This window comes from Scyliorhinus canicula, chromosome 4, assembly GCF_902713615.1.
Source record: "Scyliorhinus canicula chromosome 4, sScyCan1.1, whole genome shotgun sequence".
In the NCBI taxonomy this organism is placed as follows: domain Eukaryota; kingdom Metazoa; phylum Chordata; class Chondrichthyes; order Carcharhiniformes; family Scyliorhinidae; genus Scyliorhinus; species Scyliorhinus canicula.
Genome location: NC_052149.1, coordinates 28,079,779 through 28,097,759, shown reverse-complemented (window position 1 = coordinate 28,097,759; position 17,981 = coordinate 28,079,779). Strand labels below are relative to the sequence as shown.

At 48.1% G+C, this 17,981-nt stretch overlaps 1 protein-coding gene across 4 annotated transcripts in view; it reads left to right on the top strand.

Moving 5' to 3' along the window:
• Positions 1 to 17,981, top strand: part of LOC119964442 (phospholipid phosphatase-related protein type 5-like) — a 178,407-nt gene that overhangs the window by 65,100 nt on the left and 95,326 nt on the right. For all 4 annotated transcript variants that reach the window (XR_005460302.1, XR_005460301.1, XM_038793922.1 and 1 more), the window contains exon 2: positions 12,400 to 12,532. Coding sequence is in view for 2 of the 4 variants with exons in the window: in XM_038793922.1 (XP_038649850.1) it covers positions 12,400 to 12,532 (133 nt within the window). In the remaining 2 variants the exon portion in view is untranslated. The remainder of the gene's footprint in view (positions 1 to 12,399; positions 12,533 to 17,981) is intronic.

The following is a 17,981-nucleotide window of genomic DNA, read 5'->3' as shown; positions in this document are numbered from 1 at the left end:
GCAGCACAAGTTTAATATACAGAGAAAAACAATTTTGAGTCCTGAACCAATTACAGGTTTAGCCGGTCTGGAGCCTTGATCTGATGTTGGGAGCGATGCAGTGGTGGCGGCGATTCTGGCATCGGTCGGGTCCTTGGTGACTCCGGGAGCGTGTCGAGATCCTCTTCATCCTCAGGCGTGGGCAGGGGGAGGACAGATGGTCCTGGAGGGGTTTGCTGCTGGGTGCGCCAGGGGAAGGGAGGGTGGCGCCGGGTTGGGGGGGGGATGTGTGTGTGTGGAACCTGCTGGTGTAGGTCCCTGAGAGAGACAGTATCTTGGCGGCCGTCGGGGTACGCTATGTAGGCATACTGGGGGTTGGCGTGGAGTAACTGCACCCTTTCCACCCATGGGTCTGCCTTGTGGAGTCATACGTGATTACGGAGGAGTATGGGTCCTGGAGCTGCGAGCCAAGTCGGGAGCGACACCCCGGAGCTGGGCTTCCTGGGGAAGGCAAAGAGACGTTCATGGGGTGTGCCGTTAGTCACAGTGCATAGGAGCGACCGAATGGAGTGCAGTGCATCGGGGAGGACCTCCTGCCAGTGGGAGGCCGGGAGATTCCTGGACCGCAGGGCCAACTGGACAGCTCTCCAGACTGTCCCGTTCTCCCTCTCCACCTGTCCGTTTCCCCGGGGGTTACAGCTGGTCACCCTGCTCGAGGCAATGCCCCTGTTGAGCAGGAACTGACGCAGCTCATCGCTCATGAATGAGGATCCCCTGTCACTGTGGATATAGGTGGGGAAGCCGAACAGAGCGAGGATGGTGTTGAGGGCCTTGATGATGGTGGCAGACGTCATGTCGGGGCATGGGATGGCGAAGGGGAATCTGGAGTACTCATCGACCGCACTGAGGAAATCCGTGTTCCGGTCGGTAGAGGGGAGGGGCCCTTTGAAGTCCATGCTGAGGCGTTCAAAGGGGCGGGAGGCCTTCACCAGGCGTGCGCGGTCTGGCCGGTAGAAGTGCGGTTTGCACTCCGCATAGACCTGGCAGTCTCTGGTGATGGCCCTGACTTCCTCGACGGAGTAGAGCAGATTGCGGGCCTTAATGAAGTGGTACAACCATGTGACCCCCGGGTGACAAAGGTTGTCGTGCAGAGTCCGGAGTCGGTCCACCTGTGCGCTGGCACATGTACCTCAGGATAGGGCATCGGGTGGCTCGTTGAGCTTACAAAATCTCGTAGTTGTTGGTGGAGAGCTAGCTTGATCCTCCACCTCAAGATTTTATCATTTTTGGTCTTGCGCCGCTGTGTGTTGTTAAACATGAAGGCTATCGACCGTTGGTCAGTGAGGAGAGTGAATCTCCTGCCGGCCAGGTAATGCCTCCAATGCCGCACAGCTTCAATGATGGCCTGGGCCTCTTTTTCGACGGAGGAGTGCCGAATTTCGGAGGCATGAAGGGTTCGTGAAAAGAATGCCACGGGACTGCCTGTCTGGTAAAGGGTGGCGGCTAGAGTGACGTCTGATGCATCGCTCTCCACTTGAAAGGGCAACGTCTCATCGACTGCATGCATCGCGGCCTTGGCGATGTCGGCTCTAATCCGGTTGAAGGCCTGTTGAGCCTCGGCCAACAGGGGAAAATGGGTGGACTGGATGAGTGGGCGGGCCTTGTCCGCATAATTTGGACCCCACTGGGCATAGCAAGAAAAGAACCCCAGGCAGCGTTTGTGGGGAAGGGGGAGTTCCATGAGGGGGAGCATGCGGTCGGGGTCAGGCCCCAGAACTCCGTTCTAGACCACATAGCCGAGGATGGCTGAGCGGTTCGTGCTGAATACGCACTTCTCCTTGTTATAAGTGAGGTTTAGGAGAGTGGCGGTGCAGAGAAATTTGGCAAGGTTGGCGCCGTGGTCCTGCTGGTCGTCGCCGCAGATGGTGACATTGTCTAGGTACAGGAAAGTGGCCCGCAGCCTGTACCGGTCAACCATTCAGTCCATCTCCTTTTGGAAGACCGAGACCCCGTTGGTGACGCTGAAAGGAATCCTAAGAAAGTGGTAGAGGCAGCCATCTGCCTCGAAGGCAGTGTATGGGCAATCCGCCTTACGGATGGAGAGGTGGTGGTTGGCGGATTTTAGGTCTACGGTTGAGAAGACCTGGTACTGTGCAATCTGATTGACCATATCAGATATGCCTGGGAGCGGGTACGTGTCGAGCTGCAATTACCGATTTATGGGCTGGCTGTAGTGCACGACCATTCTGTGTTTCTCCCCCGTTTTCACCACTACCACGTGGGCTCTCCAGGGGCTGTTGCTGGCTTCGATGCTGCCTTCCTGAAGCAGCCGCTGGACCTCGGACCTGATGAAGGTCCTGTCCTGGATGCTGTACCATCTGCTCCTGGTGGCGACGCGTTTGCAATCCGGGGTTAGGCTTGCAAATAGGGAAGGTGGGTTGACCTTTAGGGTCGCGAGGCCACACACAGTAAGGGGTGGTAGGGGCCCGCCGGATTTCAATATTAGGCTCTGGAGGTTACACTGGAAGTCCAGGCCGAGTAGCAGGGCATCGCACAGGTTGGGGAGGACGTAGAGGCGGTAGCCGCTGAACTCTACACCCTGGATAGTGAGTGTGGCTATGCAGTACCCCCTGATCGTCACGGAGTGGGATCCGGAGGCCAGGGAGATTCTCTGATTCGCAGGGTGTACTGCGAGGGAGCAGCGCCTTACATTGGGATGTAAGAAGCTCTCGGTGCTCCCGGAGCCCAGCAGACAGGAGATATCGAGATATCGTGCCCATCGATCTTCACGCTTGTGGAGGCGGTTGCTAGATTGTGCGGGTGAGACTGGTCGACTGTGACCGAGGCGAGCTGCAGCTGGTCGTCGCTGGTGTCAGACAATGGGGTGCCCGGGGGGCACGGGTCCTGGAATGATGGTGGTGCCCACGTGCTGTGGGGGAGACAAGATAGCGGCGCCAGACGATCTTGAGGAGGACAAGATGGCGGTGCCCACGGGCCACACGTGGTGGTGGTTGATCAAGATGGCGGCGCCCATGGCTGCACGAGGCCTGGGGAGGGGAAGATGGCGACGCCCACTGGCCGCGAGTGGTCTGCGGGGGGGGGGAAGATGTCGGCGCCCATTGTCCGTACGCGGGGGGGGGTCGGAGTGATAGCGGCGACCGAGCGAGCCTGGCACACCACAGCGAAATGCTCCTTTTTGCCGCAGGCCTTGCAAAGGGCGCTCCGGGTCGGGCAGCGTTGGCGGGGATGTTTTGGCTGCCCACAGAAGTAACATCTGGGGCCCCCGGGGTTGGCTGGTTGGCGCGTGACACAGGCGTAGGGTTGGCTGAGTGGGGTTCCCGATTGGGTGGCAGTCTGCGGGGTCCACGATGCGTATGAGGGGTGGGCCGCGCGGCCAGGGGATGTAGGCCTGGATATTGCACGAGGCGACCATCATCGATAGCGCCAGCTTTTTGGTTGCGCGAGGTCGAGCGTGGCCCCCTCTAAAAATTGCTGGCGGTTGTGATCTGACGCAATCCCCGTAACAAAACCGTCCCGCACGAGTAAATTTGAGTAATCCGTGGTCGTGGCGGCCTGACAGTCACAGTCTCTGACCACGGGAATTAGGGCATGCCAGAAATCTTCTATTGACTCACCAGGGAGTTGACTACGAGTTGAGAGGATGTGCCTGGTGTAAAGCATGTTAGTCCGCTGAGCGTAATTCTCTTTCAGAAGCGCCATAGCTTCATCGTAGATCGGCGTGTCCTGGATAAGCGGAAAAACGCTGGAGCTCAGCCGCCTATAGAGGATCTGGATCTTCTGAGCTTCTGGAATTGGGTCTGGTGCAGATCTGATGTAAGCTTCGAAACAAGCTGGCCAATGTTCAAAGTCCTTTTCGGCATTGTTCTGGATTCCATTTGCCTTTTTAAAAATTAGTTCTGTGCTTGTTCATGACATATAATTGACCTGTGTAGTATTTAAATGTTCAATTGTTTGGTACTTGATTCTTTGTTGTTAACTGTTTTCTGTGTGTTCGGCAAGCCTGGGCGTGGTGACAGAAACAGAAACTGAACTAAAAGCAAGAAGTTGTAAGCATGAGAGCAAACTTTTTATAATCATTGCAAATAAAACTTCTGTTTAGATATTTCTGTGTAAAGCACAAGAACCTGTGCACCTCGACCCGACTGCTGGATTCTGTTCTGAATTTATCCTATTTCGCACAATGACAGAACCACAAAATATGATGAATGCTGCAGAAGTATGACTGGTTTTGTTAAATGTATATTTATATATTGGGACTGTAAAGACTTTCTATTAATGCATTTAAACCCTGGAAATCATTCATGCTTGTTGATGAGAGAGCAAGAAGTTTGAGAATGCAAAGAAGTAGATGGTGGTTAATATTTACCCTCAAGCAGCGCTCAATCACAGTTTTTCCTGACATTCATGCAGTGCTGACTATGGTCCGAGCAAAACTCTCTCTTTCTGCTTTGTTACTTTTTCATTTGTTTAATCTTTCCTGGAATGTGTGTGGCTAGCCATTTCTTGCTCAGGCCTAATTGTGCTTGAGAGGTGGTGGTGAGTCACCTTCTTGCACCCCTGCTGGCCATGTGATATAGTTCCTGAGTCCTTTGACTCAGCAGCAGTGAAGGAACAGTGATATATTTCCAAGTCATAATGGTGTGTGGCTTGGAGGGGAACTTATAGGTGGCGGTGTTCCCATTCATCTGCTGCCCTTGTCTGCCAACATGGTCGAGTTTATGGATTTGGAAGGTGCTGCCAAAGGAGCTTTGTTAAGTTGCGGTTGTGCATCCTGTAGATGGTACACACTGTTGCCACTTGCATCAGTGGTGGAAGGAGTGAATGTTGAATGTGGTGGATGGGGTGTCAATGAAGCAAGCTGCTTTGCCCTGTCATTATTATATTTCCTTCTATTCCCATCCTTCTTCTCTGTGCAGCAGCTTCCCAAACACTATCACAGAAAACCAAGTAAGATTGATGGACACAAACTGAGACATTTACACTGACACAGAGAGCACAAGAGTGAGGCAGCAAAATCAAGGAGCAAAAAACGAACAGCAAGTACCTGACTGAGAGAGGGAGGAATGAGACAGAAAATAATGCATGGAGCTATAGAGAGGGGGGTCACGAGCTACAGATGAAGATAGTCAGAATGGTGCACATACACTAACTGCACACACATGTGTTACAATCCCAGTTAATATTATAATTGGATGGGAAGACCCCAGAATGGAAACCTGACTCAAAAGACCGTAACTTTTATTTTGTTTTTATAAAATGAAGAGGAACAGATCACAGGACCACCAATTAGATCAAACATCAAGCAAAAAACATTTGTTAAACATGAAAGTTGGATTATTATACAATACTCCTTTACTGCCCCTCCCCAACCCTTAGTTTAACGAGTGCACAGATTGAAAGATTACAAATTACATTTTCCGATACAATGGCCACATTAACACAAATAGTCCTTTTTAAGCTCACAAGATGACTGTGGTCAGATACATGCACGCCATCCTGAACCCAAGTGAGTGTCTGTGGATTTCTCCTCAAAATTCCCCCAAAAGGGCAGTACGGTGACACAGTGGTTAACACTGCTGTCTCACAGTACCAGGGACCTGGGTTCAATTTGGTCTTGGGTCACTGTCTGTGTGAAGTTTGTACAATCTCCCCATGTCTGCATGGATTTCCTTTGGGTGCTCCGGTTTCGTCCTACAGTCCAAAGGTGTGCAGGTTAGGTGGATTGACCATGCTAAATTGACCCTTAGTATCCAGGGATGTACAGGTTAAATTAAGGGATTATGGGTATAGGGTGGAGTGGATTGGTGCAGACTCAATGGGCCAAATGATCTCCTTCTGCACTGTAGAGATTCCATGAGATGAGAGTTTCTAAAGAGGGGTACTAATATCCTGGGGGGGGGGGGGGGGGGGGGGGGGGGGGAGGTTGGCTAATGCTCTTCGGGAGGGTTTTAAACTAGTTCAGCAGGGGATTGGGAACCTGAATTGTAGCTCCAGTACACAAGAAGATGAGAGTAGTGAGGTCAGGAGTAAGGTTTCAAAGTTGCAGGAGTGTACCGGCAGGAAGGAAGGTCGTTTAAAGTACATCTACTTCAATGCCAGGAGCATCCGGAATAAGGTGGGTGAGCTTGCGGCATGGGTTAGTACCTGGGACTTCGATGTTGTGGCCATTTCAGAGACATGGATAGAGCAGGGCGAGGAATGGTTGTTGCAGGTGCCGGGGTTTAGATATTTCCGTAAGCTCAGGGAAGGTGGTAAGAGAGGGGGAGGGGTGGCATTGTTAGTCAAGGACAATATTACGGTGGCTGAGAGGACATTTGATGAGGACTCGAATACTGAGGTAGTATGGGCTGAGTTAAGAAACAGGAAAGGAGAGGTCACCCTTTTAGGGCTTTTCTATAGGCCTCCGAAAAGTTCCAGAGATGTAGAGGAAACGATTGCAAAGCTGATTCTGGTTAGGACAAAAGTAACAGGGTAGTTGTTATGGGGGACTTTAACTTTCCAAATATTGACTGGAAACACTATAATTCGAGTACTTTAGATGGGTCCGTTTTTGTCCAAAGTGTGCAGGAGGGTTTCCTGATGCAGTATGTAGATAGGCCAACAAGAGGCGAGGCCGTATTGGATTTGGTACTGGGTAATGAACCAGGGCAGGTGTTAGATTTGGAGGTAGGTGAGCACTTTGGTGATAGTGACCACAATTCGATTACGTTTACTTTAGCGATGGAAAGGGATAGGTATACACCGCAGGGCAAGAGTTATAGCTGGGGGAAAGGCAATTATGATGCGATGAGGCAAGACTTAGGATGCATCGGCTGGAGAGGAAAACTGCAGGGGATGGACACAATGGAAATGTGGAGCATGTTCAAGGAACAGCTACTGTGTGTCCTTGATAAGTATGTACCTGTTAGGTAGGGAGGAAGTGGTCGAGCGAGGGAACCATGGGTTACTAAAGCAGTTGAAACACTTGTCAAGAGGAAGAAGGAGGCTTATATAAAGATGAGACGTGATGGTTCAGTTAGGGCGCTTGAGAGTTACAAGTTAGCTAGGAAGGCTCTAAAGAGAGAGCTAAAAAGAGCCAAGCGAGGACATGAGAAGTCTTTGGCAGGTAGGATCAAGGATATGCCTAAAGCTTTCTATAGATATGTCAGGAATAAAAGAATGACTAAAGTAAGAGTAGGGCCAGTCAAGGACAGTAGTGGGAAGTTGTGCGTGGAGTCCGAGGAGATAGGAGAGATGCTAAATGAGTATTTTTCGTCTGTATTCACACAGGAAAAAGACAAAGCTGTCGAGGAGAATACTGAGATACAGGCTACTAGACTAGAAGGGCTTGAAGGAGGTGTTAGCGATTCTGGAAAGTGTGAAAATAGATAAGTCCCCTGGGCCGGATGGGATTTATCCTAGGATTATCTGGGAAGCTAGGGAGGAGATTGCTGAGCCTTTGACTTTGATCTTTAAGTCATCTTTGTCTACAGGAATAGTGCCAGAAGACTGGAGGATAGCAAATGTTGTCCCCTTATTCAAGAAGGGGAGTAGAGATAACCCCGGTAACTATAGACCAGTGAGCCTTACTTCTGTTGTGGGCAAAGTCTTGGAAAGGTTTATAAAAGATAGGATGTATAATCATCTGGAAAGGAATAATTTGATTAGAGATAGTCAACATGGTTTTGTGAAGGGTAGGTCGTACCTCACAAACCTCATTGAGTGCTTTGGGAAGGTGACCAAACAGGTGGATGAGGGTAAAGCAGTTGATGTGGTGTATATGGATTTCAGTAAAGCGTTTGATAAGGTTCCCCACGGTAGGCTATTGCAGAAAATACGGAGGCATGGGATTCAGGGTGCTTTAGCAGTTTGGATCAGAAATTGGCTAGCTGATAGAAGACAAAAGGTGGTGGTTGATGGGAAATGTTCTGACCGGTCTCCAGTTACTAGTGGTGTACCACAAGGATCTGTTTTGGGGCCGCTACTGTTTGTCATTTTTATAAATGACCTGGAGGAGGGCGTAGAAAGATGGGTGAGTAAATTTGCAGATGACACTAAAGTCGGTGGAGTTGTGGACAGTGCAGAAGGATGTTACAAGTTTCAGAGGGACATAAATAAGCTGCAGAGCTGGGCTGACAGGTGGCAAATGGAGGTTAATGCAGAAAAGTGTGAGGTGATTCATTTTGGAAGGAATAACAGGGAGACAGAGTACTGTGCTAATGGTAAGATTCTTGGTAGTGTGGACGAGCAGAGAGATCCCGGTGTCCATGTCCATAGATCCCTGAAAGTTGCCACCCAGGTTGAGAGGGTTGTTAAGAAGGCGTACGGTGTGTTAGCTTTTATTGGTAGAGGAATTGAGTTTCGGAGCCATGAGGTCATGTTGCAGTTATACAAAACTCTGGTGCGGCCGCATTTGGAGTATTGCGTGCAGTTCTGGTTGCCACATTATAGGAAGGATGTGGAAGCATTGGAAAGGGTACAGAGGAGATTTACAAGGATGTTGCCTGGTATGGAGGGAAGATCATATGAGGAAAGGCTGAAGGACTTGAGGCTGTTTTTGTTAGAGAGAAGAAGGTTAAGAGGTGACTTAATTGAGGCATACAAGATGATCAGAGGATTAGATAGGGTGAACATTGAGAGCCTTTTTCCTCGGATGGTGATGTCCAGCACGAGGGGACATAGCTTTAAATTGAGGGAGATAGATATAGGACAGATGTCAGAGGTAGATTCTTTACTCAGAGAGTAGTAAGGGCGTGGAATGCCCTGCCTGCAACAGTAGTGGACTCGCCAACACTAAACGCATTCAAATGGTCATTGGATAGGCATATGGACGATAAGGGAATAGTGTAGAGGGACTTTAGAGGGGTTTCACAGGACGGCGCAACATCGCCGAAGGGCCTGTACTGCGCTGTAATGTTCTATGTTCTATGTTCTAAACTCCGCTCCCAAAAACACACTTTGCAATCTTTTCTAATAATAATGAGAGGAATTTCTTAGTAGTTTGCAATCGGAAATCCAGTCCATAATTTACAAATTACACTTTTAAATAAGATGTGGAGATGCCGGCGTAGGACTGGGGTGGGCACAGTAAGAAGCCTGACAACACCAGGTTAAAGTCCAACAACTTTGTTTCAAATCACTAGCTTTCGGAGGGCAGCTCCTTCCTCAGCCTCACCTGGTGTTGTAAGACTTCTTACTTTAAAATAAAGCATTACTTTCAACAGTGAATCCAGTCCAGGATTTTACACCTACTCCTTTAGGATTGCCTTTTCATGACTTATGTGCAAACTGTTCACAATTGATTTAACTCTTGATTCCTAGACTGTATTAAAATGACATCAAACACTTCATATGGGAGGCAATGGCATAGCGATTTTGTCGCGAGACTTGCAAACCAGAGACCCAGAGTAATGCTCTGGGGACCCAGGTTCAAATCCCGCCACTGCAGATGGTGAAATTTGAAATCAATAAAAAAAATCTGGAGTTAAAAAAGTCTAATGATAACCATGAAACCATTGTCAATTGTTGTAAAAACCCATCTGGTTCACTAATGTCCTTCAGAGAAATGAAGATAATCTGTTGTCCTTATGTGGTCTGGCCTACATGTGACATTAACTGCCCCCCCCCCCCCCCCAGGGCAATTAGGATGGGCAATAAATACTGGAACAGCCTGTGATGCCTATGAACAAATTTTTTGAAATCTACCTTTGAAGTCTGCTGTACCACTTTAAATATAGTTACTGCAATTGTCTCTTTAGCTCTGAACACTTTGTTTACTTTTCCTTGAATTCTCCTGATGAAACCTGGGCCTGGATTCTACGCACCCCGACACCAAAATCGCGTTCGGTGATGGGGCGGAGGATCCAGCTTCCCACATGAAATCAGGGATTACGACCCACTTCTTATCCACCACCTGAGGCCATTGCCTGAGGCCCGCCCCGCTATTTTCCGCCCCCAACCGGCAAATTCCCGATGGCGTGGACCACTCAAAGTCCCACCGTCTGTGATACCCACGTGGCGGCTGAGGACTCAGTCTGGGGCCGCCACAGTCGGGGGATGGTCGATCGGAGGGCAGGGGGGGAAACTCATTCAGGACTGGAGCTTTATTGTGTGGGCGGTCCGGATCGGGCGAGCAGCCGATCGGGGACACTATTTCCACAGTCCAGGTCCGCAGTCTAAGTCCGCCGTGGAGCACGGTGCGGTCACTGGAGGCCGCCGTCGTGCGCTTGCACGGCCTCTGGCCCCGAAGTGCAGGTAACGGCAGCTGGAGCTGGAAGCTCCACGACAGCTGCCTGCGAGACCCCTGCAAGGCTGTGAACCTGTGGCCTTTTGACACCAGTTTTTCTGTCTTAAAAGACCATAGTTTTCATGACGGCGTGGGGATATAGTCCTTGAAATGGAGAATCCAGCCCCTAATCTTTGTTCTCTTAACTTCAGGTGCTGTGAAAGTCCTGTCTCTCCCAATTCCCTGGGTTATCTGGATCACATCTTGTTCCTTAAGAAACCTGCACCGTTGCAACTCCCTTGCCTGTCCCGCTTCTCCTGATAAAGTTGAGAGCTGTCCACTCCCCAATTTCCCTGTCTCCAACCGCCCTCAAATTCAGCTAAAACTAAAACTTAAATGCTTCTCCACTTTACAAGGCCTTGTTGCTGAGCAACATCCACATGCATATTTATTCTTCATGCCATAGCCCTCTCTAAGCACAATAGAACACAGTTGGAACTTAACCAACCCCCATACAAACAAACACCTTTGATCAACATGACTATAACTATAGATTTTACCCTTCCAGGCACAGACATTTTAAATTAAACACACATAAAATTACACCTTATTTATAATGTTCACCAATACAAATATAAATCCCTTAAAAATTATTTTGTTTTTCATAACACATGGACGTTTTTCACAGGTTGACACCAGCAGCAGCACCAGGGAGAGCAACTGCCCATCCAGGGTAATCCCAGACAATCCAGTAAGAATTGTGTTCCAAAGGTGGAGTTTGGAGATGCAGGTCACAATAACTTACTATAAATGATTTTGCACAATTAGATGCAGAAGTAGGTTGTGAACAGTCAAACTTTGCTAGACGAAACTTCTAGCAGAAAATGCATTTGAACAATTGGGCGAAGATGCTCTTCCGTTACAGATTCACTTTAAAATGTGCTACAGCTTAACCTTTCTCATTTACAGTCCTATTTTCATTTCGCTGCTTGGTAATTGCCACTATTCAATTGGACACACAATAGCAATGGATATTGTGCACCATTAGGTTGTACATTTTGTTGCTTCACTGTTAAGTGGCACAATTTGGAGCATTTGTCAGTGCTGGTTCAATTTTTAAAGATGGGGCTGAGAAAAGACAAGGTTAAAGAACTTCAAACAATTGTGCAGTTTGCTTGTTGGATTTGCTCATCTAGGTGACAGCAGTGTAAGAGATCGAGGTTAGGAACAGTTGGCTAAGGGTTTAAAACTTGAAAATCCAGTTCAGGGTACCCCTTTGAATCTTTAAGTTTGCAGAAATTTATGCGAGAAAATCTTTGCCGGTGAATGATGGTGATTTAAAATTACAGCTGGTTAGGTTAATAGAATCCATAGAATCCCAACAGTGCAGAAGGGGATCAGTCGGCCCATCGAGACTGGAGACCACCATTGCCTTCTTGTTGGCAGGTCCTAGGTTGACCACCAGGGCTTCCTCCTCCCTGATGGTACCCATAGGACCTGTGGGTCTCCATGGAATGGACGAGCAGCTGGAGTGCTCTCCAGAGGCCTTTGAGTCTTCTGGCTCTGCATGTCCTGATGGCTCCCCATTGTCTGCCCAATGGTGTTGAAACCGTCAGCAATGCTCCTCAATGACTGGGTCATGCACTTTGTGAGGTTATTCACTTTGGAAGCAAAAACAAGAAGACAGATTATGACCTGAATGGCTGTAAATTGGGAGAGGGGGAGTATGCAGCAGGACCTGGGTGTCCTTGTGCACCAGTCGCTGAAGGTAAGCATGCAGGTTCAGCAGGTAGTAAAGAAGATAAATGGTATGTTGGCTTTCATTGCGAGAGAGAATACGGGCTGCAATCTCGCCAACACGGCCCTTGAGAAACACCCCGCCAATCACACTTAGAAATGTTTCCGTGAAATCGTGCCTAATATATATTTACATATATATCATGTATTTACTAAACATAGCTGTGTGCCACTGTATTAGCCATAAACAAAGATTCTCTGATTCGTTGCTTTGTGATTTGGGTACAAACAGCAATGAATCTTTCAGCCTTGCCAAAATTCCCCAGTAAGTCTGAAAGAAGATTCAGTTCCATGTTAACCAAAACAATCTGTAATCGGTGGCAGTACATGTGTGTTTACAATGTCCATATTTCACTCTGCTCATTTTAAAATGCAATCATTTCTTTATTGTTCAAAAGATGATCGTGGGCGAAGTGGCTGTATTTTTCCTTCAATCAGCTACTAAGGAGTTTGGAAATCGTGAGAAGACCATAATAACCGGAGATTGTTGCTACATCAATCCATTGGTGCGCAGGACGGTTAGGTTCCTTGGTAAGAGTAATGTTTAAAGTTCTGTCTGAAAGAAGCATGCCTTTTTTTAACAAGGCTAACATTTCTTTAAATCAAAAAAAACGCAATACATAAAATCACATTGTTGCCCTTTGATTATTGCATTTCCTCTCCAATTGCATTAAGGACACCCTTTAAGATGTGCAAACAATATAATTTTCACAATTGAATAATATGGAAGCACAAAATCATCAAACATCTCTTAATTCATTTGTATTGCTGAATGAACTAAAATAATAATATAACATTAAATGCTGTTCTGAATTCTGACATGGTCATAAAAGCTTTAATGTAAATTTCTCTCGCAAATGGTCACAATTTGAACAGGCTTCTGCCTTGTTGTAACAGCTTGACACCAGGAACAGACTGGAGCTTCTGAATAGATTACAGACTACAACGGAGAACTCTTTTACTATTAAATTGAAATTGGTTGATCTTTGCAATGAACAGTCTCTGTGCCCGTGGCTGGATTTTAGATTTGGACTAAAATGGGAGTAGTGATTGGCTGAAAAGACATTCATTATACTCAGGGAATAGGTTTTTTTCAATACCATTTTTACCAAACAGCATTAGCAGGTGGCAATCTGAATGACGGCAGCGGCTGCTACCAGCTGATAACACAAGATGCAGTTTATAAATATATCAAAGGCAGGCTCATCGATTCTACATGAGCCAAGTTTAGAATGAAAGCCATTCTGCTATGGAACACGTTGCTGTCATTGATTCCTATTGAGTATTTGGGATGGTCACGTATTCCAGTCTTCCAACCCTTCCCCTCCGCATTTCACTGACATTGCAATAAAACACATTATTAACTACAGCATTCACACTGCAGGCTGAATTACTGCACCATTACTTTGAGCAACCTGTCTGAAATTCACCCAATCACCTTTTTAAGAAATCACATGGTATTTGAACCAACATGTCTGAGAAAGCAGCAGATTTCAGCTAAAGCATTCAAACAATAGTATCCCGCGGCATAATTTTAAATACATTAAGTGCTGCCTGGATCTTTTCAGTATTCAGTGAATCAGATATGTAGACAATGTGGTTGCAATTATGTTCTCCCATTAAAAAGACAAAATCAGCTCACTATCGCATTTGCCCTTATCCCGTGAAAGCTCTGAGATTATTTGAATTGATAATGTGCTACTTAAACTATTCTAAACATTTAAAAAAGATTTCAGTAAGATGTCAATGCAACAGAAAAGATTGAAACAAAATGGGCTGGTTTCTCTGTTGACCGAAGTCGAAAGCGGAAAATGCGATTGGGCAGAGAACAGCTTCCGACACCAAAATCGCGGCAGGTGGTGATTTGACGCCAAATCGCGGTTCTCCGTCACCTCGACAACGGCGTCAATGCGTTTCACTCCATGCGTACAATAGACACCGCTTGCATGTCATTAGCGGGCCCGATCCAGTATTCTCAGGCGCCTCCACGATTCTCCGCCTCCGATGGGCCGAGTTCCCGATAGCGTGGTTCAATTGTGCTTTTAAAAGGTGTGAAACCGGTATGGTGGCTGCTAAGACAGAGAGAGGGTGTACAGAAAGTGTCCAACATCACCATAGTTTGCCGACAGCTGTGCAGCTAGCTGCGGGGGCCTTCTGGGGATTAGTAGGGGGTGGCCAGGAGGTGGGCTGTAGGGTCGGGATGGATGGGCACGGAGCACTATTGCCGCGGCTGGCAAGGCAACCATGCAGCTGCACATGCCTCTAACAGCCCACTATGAACACGGATCACATTGATGTCCATCCAGGCCACCCACCTAGGTTCCCTCTGGCCCCAGCTGACCCATTAGCTGTATGGGTGTGCTCCAGCACAAGCAGTGCCATCCTTTTGGCTTGGATAAGTGTCTGGAGGGAGTGTACTATGTAATATGTATGTGTAGCTGCAGCTTATCAGCTTCCCGAGTGACAATCACAGACCTGATGAATCATGGACCAATTTTAATTGGAATCGATGCCGTTCCACGCAGCACCAGTGCTAGCCCCTAAATCGTAGCAGAATCGGTGCAGGTATGGCGCCAGGTTTTCTGTTGTGAAAGTTCACGAATTTTGAGTGAGAAACAGAGAATCCCATCCAATGTTTCAGGGCCGGATTTTCACTCCTCGGTCGGAAAAACCGCCAGTTCCGCAAACCGGGACTCGGAAGAAGGTGTCCGGGATCTTTGGATTTTTGTACCGGGGTGGATTGGGGGCTGATAGGAGTCAGTCGCAGCCCTGGGAACGGAGAGGATGCAGTCACGGGGGGTTGCCGGGTTCCCAGCTTGCTGTTTAACAGGCCGGCCTCAGCGTTTCTGTACTTTCAGCTCAGCTGTAAAGCAAAACAATGAAACCAAAAACAGCCTTCTAACCCTCACTCCTCACCCGCCCATCCCATACACTCTCCACCATGGCCCCTCATACCCTCTATGCCAACCTATGGAAAACGGCTGCAAAATTCCAAGGTGTAGAGGGGTCTAGGCGTTCCCGTGCATGACCCACACAACGTTAATCTGCAGTTACAGCAGGTAATCAAGAAGGCTGTTGGAATGCTAACCTTTATTCGGAACCAAACATAAGATGTTATGCTTCAGTTATATTTTTTGGATATTTTTATGGTGGAGGCAGATAGATTTTTCTTAGGCAAGGGAATCAGAGGTTGTTCATAGAATCCCTACAGTGCAGAAGGAGGCCATTTGGCCCATCAAGTCTGCACTGACCCGTGGTAAGAGCACCCCGCCTTGGCCCACACCACCACCCCATCCCGGTAACCCAGCAACCCCACCTAACCTTTTGGACACTAAGAGGCAATTTAGCATTGCATTTAGAGAAGGCAGGGAGGTGGATTTGAGACCAGGAAGAGATCTGCCATTATCTGATTGAATGGAGGAGGAGGCTCGAGGGGCTGAATTGCCAACTTCTGCTCCTAATACCTATGTACCTTTATGGCCAATCCATCTAACCTGCACATCTTTGGACCATGGGAGGAAACTGGAGCACCCGGAGGAAACCCACACAGGCACTGGGAGAATGTGCAAACTCCACACAGTCACCCAAGGCTGGAATTGAACCTGGGTCTCTGGCACTGTGAAGTAGCAGTGCTAACCATTATGCCACCATGTCTCCCTCGTGGAGTAAACGAGAATGTAGAACTTGAACCACAAGCAGATCAGCCATAATCTTATCAAATGGTGGAGAAGGCTTGAAGGGCCAAATGGCCTACTTCTGCTCCTCAATTGCTCCTCAATTTTCTTTGTTCTTTACAGAGGGAAGTAGACCTTGGAAAATAGGAGGCAGGTTTAGATAGAGGATCTGGATCGGCGCAGGCTGGGAGGGCCGAAGGGCCTGTTCCTGTGCTGTAATTTTCTTTGTTCTTTACTTTGTGTGTTCATGTCTTCATATGCCTCTCTACCCAGCCCCCATGACCCCTGATACCCCAATGCTGACCTATTACTCACCACCCACTTATGGCTCCAATTTCCTCTATGCCAACCTATGCCTCTCTACCCACTCCCTATGCATCTTTAAAGCTCCGATGCCAACTTATTGCCAACTCATGCCCTCCCCACCACCCTTTTCCCTTGAACCCTCCACAGCAAATCATCCAGTATACAGCATTTCCAGACCTAAGGAGCCATGTTGAGTTGAAATAAATTTCTAAGTGTCTATTGATTACTTAATTATTTTTCAAAAACATCTAATTTATTAAAAATTCAATGGGCACGATTCTCTGACTCCCCGCCGGGCCGGAGATTCGCCGGGGAAAGGCATGAATCCCGCCCTGCCGCCCCGACGCTGGCTGCCGGACTCTCCAGCGCTTGTTTTGTCGGTGGGGGCGGGAATCGCGTCACGCCGGTTGGGGGTCGTTGGCAGTGGCGCCCCCCCCCCCCCCGGCTATCCTCCGCTCCGCGATGGGCCGAGTGGCTGCCCGTTTTCGGCCAGTCCCACCGGCGTAAATCAAACAAGGTCCTTACCGGCGGGACCGGGCTCTGCGGATGGCTTGCGGAGTCCTCGGTGGGGGGCAGGGGAGATCTGGTCCCAGGGGGTGCTCCCACCGTGCCCTGGTGATCGGGGCCCACTGATCCATAGGCGGGCCTGTGCACTCTTTCCCTCCGTGCCGGCTGCTGGAAATGTCCGCCATGGTCGGCACGGGAAGAATCCCCTGCACATGTGCTGGGATCACGCCAGCACACACTGGCGCTCCCATGCATGCGCCAACATGCGCCGGCTGGCGGAGGCCCTTCAGCGCCAGTCAGCGCGGCGCCAACCCTGCCGGCGCCGGCCTAGCCCCTGAAGGTTCGGAGGATTCCACATCTTCTGGGTGGCCCGATGCCGGAGTACTTCACGCCACTTCTCGGAGCCTGTACGGCCCGCCCCGCCTGTTCGGGGAGAATCCCAGCCATTATATTTACACTTTTTCAGGTACTAAATCCAATATTAGAACCAACATTTCCTTCCAATGCTTAATTCTTTGATTTAAAGAAACATTTTCTTCAAGTACTTAATCCTGTGTGAAAACAAACAGTTGTATTCATAGCCCCACATCAAAAAATTATAACTATGAGGAGCTGTCAATCAAACTGTGAATTACAGCCACCTCCCACTGTGATAATGATGAGTTGTATAATCAGTCATGCAGCTCCGATGCCCCTCGACCCAAACTATCCATAATGGTACTCCGGCTTGTGTCGCCAGAGAGCTAGTGAAACTAGAAGCACTAATTTCTTTTCGATTGCTAATTTTTTCTCCCCAAAATTGAACTGACTTGGGGATTTAAATGTCTCGACAGCTTGACTGGTCCACTGAGTTTAGCTACTTTATATGCACATTCGTGATTACTTTTGACAATCCCAATGGGCATCTGATCTCTCCCAAAGGGCACTTGACCTCTCCTAAAGGGCATTTAGCCTCTCCCAAAGGGTCACTTTATTCCTCAAAAAGTGCTCCTATCTCTCTCCAAATAACTCTTGACAACTTTAGACCTTTTACTCAAGTAAATTTTGGACATCCCACTCACGGAAATTGGATCTGTTTGAAGGCAGCTGCATTTTTGCATGTGCAGATGCCTCCTTACAACCCACCCCCAGTTCCCACCAGTGATAATAGTGGGTGCCAGGGGTTAGGATGGGAATTCTGGAATTATGACTCCAGCATCATTTTTGCCTAAGATGTAGAACCTTTCTGTCATTGTGTAAATTAGGACCAAAATCTTTAAACCATTATAATAAGAAGCCATTCCTCGGCATTCAACTTTTTAATCTGTCAGGAATTCCATATATTTTCTATTTAAGTCTTTTAACACAGTAGTAAGGACTATTGCTGACAATGATAGCAGATTATTGCATTTAATGTAAACTGCCACATGCTATGAAAATGGACAGTAGCGTATTACTCAAAGCATTAAGTATCATCCCTTTTCATTGGCAAATAAGTTTCGGACCTAACTCTT